This window comes from Echiichthys vipera, assembly GCF_963691815.1.
Source record: "Echiichthys vipera genome assembly, chromosome: 3".
Classification (NCBI taxonomy): Eukaryota; Metazoa; Chordata; class Actinopteri; order Perciformes; family Trachinidae; genus Echiichthys; species Echiichthys vipera.
Genome location: NC_139828.1, coordinates 18,377,240 through 18,390,045, shown reverse-complemented (window position 1 = coordinate 18,390,045; position 12,806 = coordinate 18,377,240). Strand labels below are relative to the sequence as shown.

The 12,806-nt window shown below is 38.7% G+C and overlaps 1 protein-coding gene across 2 annotated transcripts; it reads left to right on the top strand.

Moving 5' to 3' along the window:
• Positions 1-1,980: 1,980 nt before the first annotated feature.
• Positions 1,981-12,465, top strand: tbxa2r (thromboxane A2 receptor). 2 transcript variants are annotated; one of them, XM_083911590.1, is made up of 4 exons: positions 1,981-2,116; positions 5,763-6,645; positions 8,363-8,507; positions 9,675-9,866. In XM_083911590.1, exons 2-4 carry the CDS (start codon positions 5,848-5,850, stop codon positions 9,806-9,808), a joined length of 1,077 nt encoding a protein of 358 aa, XP_083767716.1. In that variant the 5' UTR covers positions 1,981-2,116; positions 5,763-5,847; the 3' UTR covers positions 9,809-9,866. The 2 variants fall into 2 exon arrangements, with proteins under 2 accessions (XP_083767716.1, XP_083767715.1); XM_083911589.1 differs by lacking the exon at positions 8,363-8,507 and having other exon boundaries at positions 9,675-12,465.
• The last annotated feature ends 341 nt before the right edge of the window (positions 12,466-12,806 follow it).

The window sequence follows — 12,806 nt, the reverse complement described above, 5'->3', positions numbered from 1 at the left end:
ACAAGAAAATGAACTTGTGGCGTGGGTTACTTGAGCAGCTTTAAATGGCACATTATTCGGCTCCGATCAATCAAATCACTGTCGCCTGTATTTTCATATTTAATGTTTGCAAACCTGTAGTTTAACTAGGGTTTGAGTGCATTTGACGGAAAAGTGTTTTTTCAGGAGTGAGAAGCATGCAGGTTAAGCTTTAAATGCAAACAAATGTTAAACAAATACTAAAACCTGTTTGTTGTTTGACTTGTGTTGACCCGTGTATAATACCTTGCATGTAGGTGGGGCTGGTTGGTCAACACTTATTATGTTATGTAATGTCAGCCTTATAAACATGGTTTCACAAAATGTAATAACTGGATTGGCATGATATTTCCCTATTTCCGATCTACTAACTAAAAACAATTAGAGGCAACTTTGTCAGACCCAGGGCAGGAGAGATGACTCAGATGCGGAGGTTTGCGGTTCAACAATGAATTTATTATCTTGACGACTGGGACGTGACACAGGGAAAAAGCCTACAAACAAAAAAGTTACCCACAAAAAGTTACTTGCTTGACAAGCAGATCATTCGAATCAGGTGTGTTGGAGCAGGGAGAAACAAAAAACATGCAGGGCAGATCTCCAGGAGCAGGTATGGCTACCCCTGTTTTAATGCCATCATCGTAATCCCCAGAGCTAATCAGTGTTCGCCACGTCCAGCTGTTAGCATCTCTACCGGATTTTTCCGTTAATAGTTCATACACGAAAAAAACTCTCGATGGCTTATTTGATGTACGTAAGTGCTGAAAAAGACCATGCGATGATTTGCGGCAGAATTACACTTTAAATCCACTTTACTTTAATCTGTGTGTGTGAATTATTAGTCTTTTGAGGAGCTAAACCAAATCAAGCTGGTGGTGGTATGTAACAGTTGTTCTTAACATATACCTGTATGGTACCTCTAAAATCACATGTTGCCCCACCCTGGCCCCCCAGTGGTCTAGAATCGCCACTGGCCAGGCGGTCTGTTTTCCCCTGCGTCCAGTCTCTATCCTAAACTGAGCTAATTCCCTCCTTGATATAGCTCCATACTTTAGTGTGGTATCAGTGAAAAATTGTTGGCCAAGAAAGGCAACAAGTTTATTTCTCAAGGTTTTGAACTTTCCTTTTCAGACTGTTAACTTAATGTCTACTGATGCACATTTTTCCAACAATAGTTGCAGTTAGCAGATTATTTTCCTCAGACTTCCTTCATTCCTGCTAGATTCTCCTTGTAAATGATTAAAGTGTTAGGCAGCCGTGATCTTCATCTGCGCTGCATATGTCTATCTGAATAAGTCCTTCAGTTATATAAACTGGGTAAGGGATTAATTCTATTTAAAGCCTGAAATCAAAGAGAAAAGAAACATCTGCTGATGGCATTTCCAGCTTTTTACAGTTGTTCCAGAAAATGCTTTGATCTAATGTCAGTGTTGTTAAATGTGGTTGATCGCTCAATTTTTTATCTAGTCAGCAAGCGTCTTGCAACATTAATTTGTCTCAGAAACATTACAGTTGTACAACTAAGCTTGTTCAGGTTAATGAGGAAAGCATAAGATAATATACTGTGAGGCTATTAATCCTATGTTTTGCTTTATTAACTAATCTTTCATTGACCCCTTTCTAGAGCCTTTAAGGACAGCACATCCACCTCTCAATTACATACTAACACATGGTCAAAATTAAATGAGACAAATGCCATTTTACCCCACATTGCACCAATGCTTTACAACAGTTCTCTGTTGCTCATTCTCCTGCCTAAAATACTGTGTGGTGTCTGCCCAGAGCCATTCCCCTTTTGTCTTCCGGGGAGGGGTGGACTGAGCAAAAGGAAGCCTGACTGGAGGGGAGAGATGAGTATCTGAGCTGCAGGGGAAGGGGGTGGAGATGATCAGGGGTTCCTGCTTAGTCTGCTGTAGTACTTCATAGGTCTTCATTTCCATCAGTTGGGACTTAGTATGTCAGACATGTTTCCCACCTATTCCTGAGATTATTGTTTCTGTTATTAGTTGCAAGTGCAGAGAGAGGCAAAGATGATTTGGATGGAGTAGTGCAAACTTCCCAACTGATAGTCAACTTCGTCTTTGGAAGCATTTCTGTGGTAAGACATATTTTAATTACTTGGCGTTTTAGAGCTGCACTAACTCAGTTCAGTGCTGATTAACATGAACTACAGACTTTGAATTACTATGATGCAATGATATAACTTTGTTTCACCATTATTATAGAGGGATGATTCCCAGTCTACCAAACTCTACAAAATGCCATACCAAATGTTCTGCAACTAAGCCTTTACTTGAGCTTAATGGGCAATACATGCCATAAACACTGGCTAGGCTTCATCAGTGAACTCTCATTTATGATGCACATGGTAAAATAAACCAAAGTTTGGACCACTGCAGGAGAATTCTGTGCCAGACACCTAGACCCTAGATTTTTGGAAATAGTGCTTGATAATGTTTCATCACAGTTGAAGAAGATGTTTCCTCAATTCCTAAAGTCAGTGAGGCACAGCAGCACACTTTCAGTGTATGAACCTCTTCCTTGTGAACCACACAGTTGATGTAGCATAAGATATTGCTTGAAATGTGGACCTAAGGGCCTAAGTACAATTCATGCTCCTTGACCTGACCTCTTTATGCACGTAAACCTATTGCCTCTGGTTTAGCTCCAAAATTCTCTAAAGATATGAGTTTGCTCAGCCTCATCATAAACTTTACTGACTTTGTGCAGTGTGCACTTCAGATTTTTTGTAAAAACAAAAAAACTTGTGTCTCTTCAGTCTCCTCTCTCTACAAGTGGATAAACTGAAAATTATTACAGACATTGTTGCATTTATATAATGGATTCTATTACTGATAGAATTTATACAAAAGTTAATTTGATATTCTGGGTCTTTTATTTGAAATAATGGAATGTAAGAAGACCTAGTTAAACAAGCAGCAAGTTTTATTTTCTCACGTCACTGTGAGCATAATGCCAAAACTAATTTATAAGCCAATTGCAAATAGCTAAAAGCTCAGGCTTCTTTTTATCATCTCACATATTGATTGCTTGCTTTCATGTGCATTTCTCCTTTTTACTTAAGACAACAGTCCTTTTTAATTAAGGGACATTATAAACACATCTGATTAAGAAGCGACACGAACAAGAAAAAATTATAAATTAGATGAACAGCAGATTATTCCAGAGGTCTCAAAATGTTTTAATTTCAAGCACAAGTATAGTAGATAATGTCTCGCACCACCAACAGTGATTGAATATGTCTTGTGGAATGTGTTTAGAATTTGAAAGATCCCTGGCAGTTTCCCATCCTCAGTTCAGCAACCTCTCTACACATATGTTGCGCACACTCTGCATTCTCCATGCACACAGTACTTTGTGATTAGGTTAATGTGGTTTCCCATTAGTTTGAATAGGAAACCACTGGACTGCCACGGTGAAGCAGTTTAAATTCGACATATTGATTTCAGACACTTAACGTTATCTTTTGGCTAATGGCACATTCAAAGGGTTCCAGGGTCATACAAGAACTGGCGCCAAGCTTTGTCTGTCTCATCCTAGAATTCTCTGAGGTATGGAAGGACCTGCTAATAGTGTAGATAGTTTTTAGCAAAGGACTTTCTTAATTCGTGTATCTTTATACTTCAGCCTATTGGGAAGCTTTGACAATTAGACAGACTTAAAACTGCTGTTATGGCTATTGATTATACCGTAAGAGCATGTGCACTGAACTTCACTTAATATGTATATATATACAAGTTTCCAAAAATGGATGCAGAAATTCCCTCTCAACACTTGCCCACTTTGTTTAAGAAATACTTCACCCTCAAAATGACCATTTGTTTTTCCTCACTTGCCTCCAGGGTGAATGGTGAATAAAAAACAAAACAAGAAAAGTCATGATGCATTGAAGTAATAGGGCTCTGCAACTGCAAAACTATATTAAAAAATCTGCTTACAAACTCTCACACAACCTGTGCAGTATAAACCAAGTCTCGTTTATCAAGTCGTGTGCTCAGTACTTCCCAAAAACATAATTTTTTTCCAAACCTTTACTGGTTACTCTTCCGCTATTGGTCAGGGAAGCTTGTGCAGGCCCAGTACTCATCTATGCAAGTCCGAACAAGTAGCATGCCTGTGCAAGTGGGAGATTATTTATGCCCCTGCAGTTCTTTCCTAAAGGCCTCAATTGCAGGGGACATTTTCTCTTCTTAAGATGTCCAGTGTTTTGCAAAAACTTCAAAGAGTTTATCCCAAGTGTGAATTAACAGAAGGCCTAATTACTGAAGTAAAACAGCAGATTTGAAAGGAAAATATAGGTTTTATATAAACCACAAGTAAACCAATCAGATTCCAGCCGTAATGTTCCTGCTGCAAGCAAATACCTCTCATTTTGAGAGATTTCAATAGATTCCGCTGAACTGAAGTAACAATGCTCAAGGCCTGTTGGATTTAATGTAACATGAATACTTTTTTTAACAAGCTGGAAATGATATACAGTATGGCATCAGAGGCAATTCTAGAGTCTGTTGGGGCCCTAGGCAAAGATTAACAGGGGGGCCCTCAAACCAGTATTCATCACCATTATAGGTTGGTTTAAACTGTATCATGCACTCATTGTTTTCAGGGAAATGCCTGGACAAGGGACAAAAATACTGCATTGTTATGACACCATTTCTGGGTATTGGATTGAGCAATTATCACTGCCACCAAATGCAAACTTGTCTAGTATAGTTTTCATTTGAATTCTGATCCATATTTACTATATTCTTTAGCCCAGTTTATCAATTGAAACATAATCCCTTTATTTCTTTATGTATCTTGGTAAATGTGTATTGGTCTATATGGTGACTCAAAGACATAGTTGGTACATCAAGTAACATCAGTATATATTATATTGTATGGGTTGATCTGGGGAAATGTAATTTTTGAGATATAACATCCCAGTATTTTGATATTTCCTGTTTATTCCTTTACTTTATTCAGGATGATATTAATACCCACATGATATCCCATTAAAGAAATATTTTGTTTAAGGAACATTATGCTTATTTTCTTCACTATTTGGCCTAATGTGTACTTTCACTTTGCCTGTAGCACAGTCTCATACAACCTGACAATAAGAGGCAATATTGGGGAAAGACCACCAGGGACAACGTCATAGACTGATTTCGATTATATGTTTATTTCCTGTTAGTAACTCTGTCAGTAATGTCACATAACTGCATTTCCTGCCAGGATATGGCAGCTTTCCTACGCTCTCTGCCTCTGTGTCACTCTCTCCATCTATGTCCCATGCTGTCCCCATCTGCGTTTGTGTGGGTGTTATGTATGTGCTGTATCTAGTCTGTTACATTGACGTAATATAGTTTTGTACGGTCCTAAAAAATGCACTCACTGTGCATCATTTTTCAAAAGATAACTCTGGTGTTATTGAACTTTAAGCGATTGTTCTTATTTATTAGAATTATACTTACAATACAAAAGACATCAGATAGGGCAAATGGAAAGAGCAGTCAGATGATCAGACAGGTTTAAAAAAAAAAAAAACAGGTCAAAAAGAAAAAGTAATGAAGTAATGAAGGCTGAATGAAGGCCATGAAGGCTGCCACTTTTGAAGTGCAAAAACAACCAGCCTAACTCTCATAGTAGCTGGACCTTTTTGGTGTCGCTTTTTCCCTTTGCTAATTTTATTAATTAATTTAATGTTTCAATGTCTTACTTTTCTCCTTTCTACTTTTAAGGTTGAAGGGGGAAATTAAATCTCCCACACTGGTATTGTCCTTCCATCTCTGAGTCATCTGAAATCGACCCCACCAGCTGACCACCATGAATGCCTCAGTCCTGCCACTCTCCAACGACACCCCCCTCTGCTACTCCATCAACAGCCCACCATTCAAATACCAGCCCACCATAGCCTCGGCCTACTACTCATCCATCTTTGGCACATTGGGTCTCATCTCCAATCTCATCGCCTTCCTAGTTCTCCTCAAGTCCTTCAGGCGGACACAGAGCCGCTCACGCTCCTTCTTCCAGATCTTCCTGGGTGGCCTGGTGGTCACTGACTTCATGGGTCTTCTGGTCACCAGCTCCATCGTGATCTCCTTCCATATCACACATTTTAATTGGCGCCAGTTAGATCCAAACTGCCATTTCTGCAACTTCATGGGCATGTCCATGGTCTTCTACGGACTGTGCCCACTGCTGCTTGGTGCCGCTATGGCCCTGGAGCGCTACACTGGCATCAACCGTCCATTTGCACGCTTCACCAGCATGCCCAAGAGCCGGACAGTCGCCATGGTGCTGATGGTGTGGTCGATCGCAGGCTGCATAGCTTTGCTGCCTCTAACTGGCATTGGGAGCTACCACATGCAGATGCCCGGCTCCTGGTGTTTTTTTAACATTAGCTCTGAGGGGAATAACCTGACCTTCTCCCTGCTATTCTCTCTGGTCGGGTTAATGTCCATTGCCATGTCATTTTTGCTGAACACGGTGAGCGTTGTCACCCTGATCAAAGTGTGCTGCAGACAGGATGGCAGCCAGCGTCGTAGGGATCATGAAGTAGAGATGATGATTCAGCTCATCCTCATCATGGTCATCGCTTCGATCTGTTGGTGCCCTCTTCTGGTGAGTTCCTAATTTTCTTTAACAATGAAGCCCTTAAGTGTATATTTGCATGTTATATGTTTAGAACTGGTTTATAGAAAATGATGAAGCTGCAATGAAAAAGCACAATTCCCACAATTCACCACTAGCATATCTATCTGTGCACTAAAATATGTAGTGTTATATGAGGTAAATGCAGATGTTGCCTGATGTGAATTTTTCAAGTCAATTAGACAAATATTGCTCAGGGACCTCTGAAGCCAACTGACACAAAGTTGTAGCATTTCAGAGTCGGGTCAGTCTCTGGCCCTGTTTTAAACTGTGTGAATGAGCATGGGCCTCTGTAATTATCATCTGCTCTGTGAAAGCATGTGTTTTGGAATGATAAGACCCAGGGGGGATTTTGCCTTCTTTGGCTTAAGGCAGAATATCGGTTCACTTGATGTATGTGTTTTCCAATGTGTATCTTATTATTTTACACATTTTTTCTTTAGTAAATGACTACCAGAAGGCTATCCACAAAACAACATCCTTTCATTGCATCCATATTTGTCTTCATCATCCACAGATTTTGGTTGTTATTTGTTAAATACTACAGAGGAAAAAAGCATCTAAAAACATGTGAGCTTTACTTCTTAGTAACGGTTGTTGTCAAATTATGGGTTTCTGGCAAATGCAGTCTTTTTGTTATAATTGCTGCCCTTTAATTGTTTAAAACTATAATAAGGCATCACAAGGTCCAAAGCTGCTTTTCTCTGCTTCCCCTCAACTGTAAATGCGTCATTTTCCTTAGCAGTCTAACTTCCTAACTAGCTGATCTGAAAAGCCCTCTGATCTTACCCTGGATCAGAGAGCTCCATAAAGCCTGAGTTGAGATGACACATATCAGCTTTAGAGCAGGGTTGAGTGCCCTTAAAAGGTAAAACTCCAGTTGGTTACAACTTGGATTTGACTTTTGTAGCTCTAGCTATTACTTACATCAGCTCTAATGTTGCACTTAACAATTGTTGAAAAGAGGGAGACATCACTAAACATAGTTCCGATGATCATACAGTTTAAAAACTAACCCCTGGGTTAACCAAACTGAACGGATTCTTGATTTACCTTTGTTGACTGCACTTGTCGTAGTTATCTGTGTTCATCTCAGCAATTACTGTACTGGATTCTGTTATAATAACCAATGGAACAAGCTCCGACAATACAACTCAAGTTCAAGTTGTAATAAACAGCTGTTTTCCTAAGATCAGTCTTCTGCTGGAGGATTAGTGGTTAGGATAATGTTCATAACTGTAGAAGCAATATAAAGAATTGACTCTAAGCTGCTTAAGCTCCATCCCTGGCACCCTCTTCTTTGTCTCTCCTTACATTGTGTCTTAATAAAGAAAAAAGATATAGCTCCTTATGATAACTTAATGAAAAAACAGTTTACTGTTATGTCAAGAGATAATGATGTATGGTGTATTTTTGTGTGATTATAACACCCTTCGATTTTCTGATGGTTTTGTTAATGTAAAATGAGACAATCATGGTGAAAACTGGTGCAGTCTATAAGTAGCTTATAGCCAAGCACGCATTGCCATCTACCACATTTTTGTTACACTAGGAGTTGCCAATTCAGGACTTCAATTCTCAATATAGTAACTTTAAATTTGAGCACATCAGAGTCCTGAACAGAAGGGCCAACACATATATTTTTCTGCAGTCTTGTCTAACCACAGTTGTGTGATACCCTGCACAGATATATATTCTGATGAGCGTGCTGACTTCTGATCCCGTAAGAGATGACATTGTTTTGTTCTACATACGAATGGCCACCTGCAATCAGATATTTGACCCCTGGATATACATCATGTGTCAAGTGTCCCGACTAAGGCGAGTAAAAGGTGAAACTAAAAAAGCTTCGACATAGTAACTGCTCACCCCCATCATAACTTTGGTCTTTGTTTAACCGGCTACCTGAGCATGTCCTGAACATCTGCAAGTGAAACTTGAAGATGGTCTGTACAACACAGTTTACTTCCAAACCATTTTCTATGAGCTCAAAGTATTTTTGGGAGCATGCTTCATAGTGTCAGTGTCTCATCTGGGTTTTGTTGCTGCTACACTTCATTCCATTCTCAGTCAGTTAATAAACAGTTCACCTAAATCGTTTCAGCCATTCGTCCTGTTTGTTTATTGCACTTGTGCCTGCTTTCATCCCCTGGAACTAACACACATGCTTTCTCATCCAAAGCAGATGAAAAGAGTTTAACATTAAGATAGTTGTTCAGGCTCAGACTGCTCAGTAAATGTGATGCTCTTGAAAAATGCAACCATGATAAAGTAACTTATCTAGCTTAAAATAGCCTGTTGCCAGTTAGCAACAACACCATGAACGCCACCTCCTGTGAAAGTGGAAGCATTGGAAAACTCTGAATCTTTGGCTGTTTCAGGCTCTGGAGAACCTATGCCTCTGAGAAAAGTTTACCTCACTAAAACTGTGGTTTGCACTTCATCTCACTTGCATGCAACAGTTCTTTCTCACAATGTGAAGTGGATTTATATAACCGTTTCATTGCACTGTTAGGGTGTAAACCACAATAGAACTGTATTTTTGGCACAAGCTGAATTTGGAACAACAATAAGGCAACAATAAGCCAATTTGTCATTCCTTAAGGAGCTTGTTAGCATGTTCCCCCCCCACAAGAGACTGTTGATGCTAATGAGGCTATGCCTCACACAAAATTCTGCAGCTTAACTAAAGCAGGGGGGATAATTATGTTGCAGAAGCCACTGCCTCAGGATGGCCGTTGTAAAACTAGTCTAGCCATTCCCTCAGTGGACTTAACACATATGTGTGTGTCTGTGTGCATTTATAATATTAACCAATGTCATAATTTCCCTTCCATTCCTTATTTCTAATCTCCCCCTCGCACTCTTTTCAACTATAATTTGCTGTCTGTCCTTTTTTTCCCTGGATCTGTTTGATTTTATCTTTTTATATCTCCGACCCATCCCCCCCTTTATGTCTCTTTGCCTCTCCTTTCCTTTATCCACTTCCATCCCACCAGGTCTTTATTGCACAAACTGTGCTGTCCAGAAGTCCCCTCCAGATCAAATATCTACTCCTATGGATACGCTTTGCCACGTGGAACCAGATCTTAGATCCATGGGTATACATCCTGTTTCGAAGGGCAGTTCTTAAGAGAATCTACCCCCGCTTCAACTGGTCTCGGAGCTCCATCATGACCCTGTACCCTTCGTTCAGTGACACCATCCAAGGGTTCACACGCTCTTCACTTGGGCGCACCCTGGGCCCAGATGAAACAGCAGAGATGATGAAATCCAGTGTAACAACCCCAGCTACAATGAAGCCACCAACTCCTTCTGTGTGATTGTTTGGATTTGAGTTGTCGAAGCAGACATGAGTGCCACAATTGAGTTTACAGTATGTCTTTAACAGTGTTTCCATGCTCTGATAAGTTTTCATGTGAATAGGATAAGAAGAAGGATTGTACCAATAATATGAAATAATTGAATCTTGTTACTGTATTGCATACCTTTGAAACAGTTGACACTTTAATTAAGAGCAAATTATAAAGAGAGAGTAGGGGATGATGACTGAACACTTACTAGGGGTTAAACCTGTAATCTACTGATAAAAATAAATTGTATGTTACCACTATACAGAGCATAGCTGTACACACAACTGCTTTATGATCTGAGTTTTAAATCTTTTTTTTTTTTTTTTTTTACAGTGGATGGGGCACATGTGATTGTTTTAATGTGACACTAAATTCTGGCACGATTATGCCCTTATAGCAAATGTGTGAATTTGAATTTGAAGTTTTCGGGTGAGCAGGTTTACATGCTACATGCATCTTTAAAAAACACATTATAACACATTATATTGAAACATGCTAACATTAGCTTTATCTGGTTGACCTCCAAAACAAACACCAAAACAACATACGAGTGGCCGAACTCACAGCTTACAGTTTGAGCCTGTGTGTCGCAGCATGACCAATAGGGATGTCAGGCTTCTTCTACGAAGACAAATTTCAGAAATTCAAAGATATCGCTAATAGCGACGGACACCCTAGCGTTCAGAGCACAGCCAACTCAGAAGGTCAGCACTTCTAAATGCAAGTACTTTGACACTTCACTTGACGCTTTTGTTAAACATGACTTTAAAAGATTATGACATCATTTATAGGTCAGAAAAGATAGAAAAGCATAATAGGTCCTCTTAAAAGTGCATACTGTAGAACTTGTTTGAAGAAGACTGGGTGTTGAAGGAATAGTAACAGTGTAACAGTTTATCCCCCATAGCATCTAACACTTTTCCTAAACTTGTGGAGGTTAAGTAAAGATGCTTTTACTGAAATTAAATACTATACAACTATACAATTTCCTTTTCAAGAGTTTATACAGTACATAACAATGCATGTGATTTTATGTTTTGATGATGCATGCAAATTAATCCAAACTTTCTACACACTAAATTATCAATATTTGACGTTTTCAGTCCTCATGATTTCCATGAATGGACACATCCACATTTGAAAAAAGAAGAAAATAAAGGAAAATAGAGTAGATGCCAGTGAAAATGTGATTATTGTAACAAATGAAATTGTAGATGTTTATGCTGACTCTGAAAATGCAAAGCTTATGTTCTCAGTGGAAGAACACTTGACAGTATTAATTTGAGATGTATTCTACTGCATGAAAAGTCATAGCCTATTTTCATGAATAGTTTGAAATCCATATTTAAAAACAATCTCTGACATGAGCTATTCAGTATTCCCAATCAATTACTCACACAAATCCTAAACTGTCAGATCACCCAATTTTAAAAACCCTTTTCTCACCAACCACTTTTGGTGTCCAGCCATGGATGTAATTTTATTTACCCAGATTTTGAGATATCAACCTCTGAGATTTCTGCATTAGGGGTGAAAAGGAAATTGTGCTGATCAAGTTGGTGAAATATATTTTAAATATTGATCAAGAACATGTCCTTAAGTGGTGAAAAAAGGGTTTAGTTAGTGCAGAAGGTTAAGTGCAAGTATAAGTAAGGATAATTGGGGAAATACATAATGTGTTTAAGGCCCTGTTTGCAAAAAAAAAAACAGCAAGTGAAAATTACAAAATATTTTATCGGATGTACCTTTCGTTTAGACTTGGTGGGGCTTCACAGTACCACTTAGCCACCTGGCGTGCAGATAACATCAAAATTCACACCCTTTTGGGTCACTGTATGCACACAGATTTTCCCCCGAAGGGGGAATAAAAAGCGAAAACGCAACGTCACTTTTGCGCTTCCTGTCCCAACCTTCTCCGTCTAAACAGGGCCTAAATTTAGGTGAACTGACCCTAAAAACAGGCTTGCCCAATCATGTTATTTGTCATTGTATCAAGTAAATGACTCAGGAAGCCATACAGTACAATATTTCCATCTGTTTTCATGTGTGTGCCTACCTTTGATGGGGAAGCTAAAATAATTGTTTTCCGGGGAAAAATGGAATAATAATAACCTTTACTAACCAGAATCAGATACCGAATCTTAGTATGGATACATAATATTGGATTGGCCCTCTCTTACCTTTCATCTGCACCTCATTGAATAGGGAATGGGGGATGATTTAGCTGTTGGATAATTAAAATACAGCCAGATCATTTATGCAGTGTAATGACATCGTAGTTATATTGTAATATGATATATTTTTATTATTTTATTATTTCTATAGTTAGTTATTAGTAGTTATGATATAGTTGTCAGTTTTTAACTTTACTTTAGCAATATCATCCAATGTTGTGTGTAAAAGAAATGGCATGTGACTGAACATACTATAAATAAAGGATTAGTAAAATGCAGAAAATCTAAATGGGCTTTTCTGTTCAACACACACAGGCTATGATTCCAACCTTTTTGCTTACAATTTAACATGTAAAAATGTGAAATACGTTTTTAGGTCTTCATAAGGAGGTGCAATCATGTACAAAGTGTCAAAAGAAAACATCGCTAAGAGACAAATACTGATGTAGCTGAAACAGTGTAGCCAGAACGAACTAAGTCAAGTCAAACTACATATGTAAATTATATGAATTTATAACTTCTTCTCGTTTTGTGAGCCAGAAAACATACAACTGCAAATTCTAACATGCAGTCTGATGCTTTTTACAGTAAATATTATCCATTG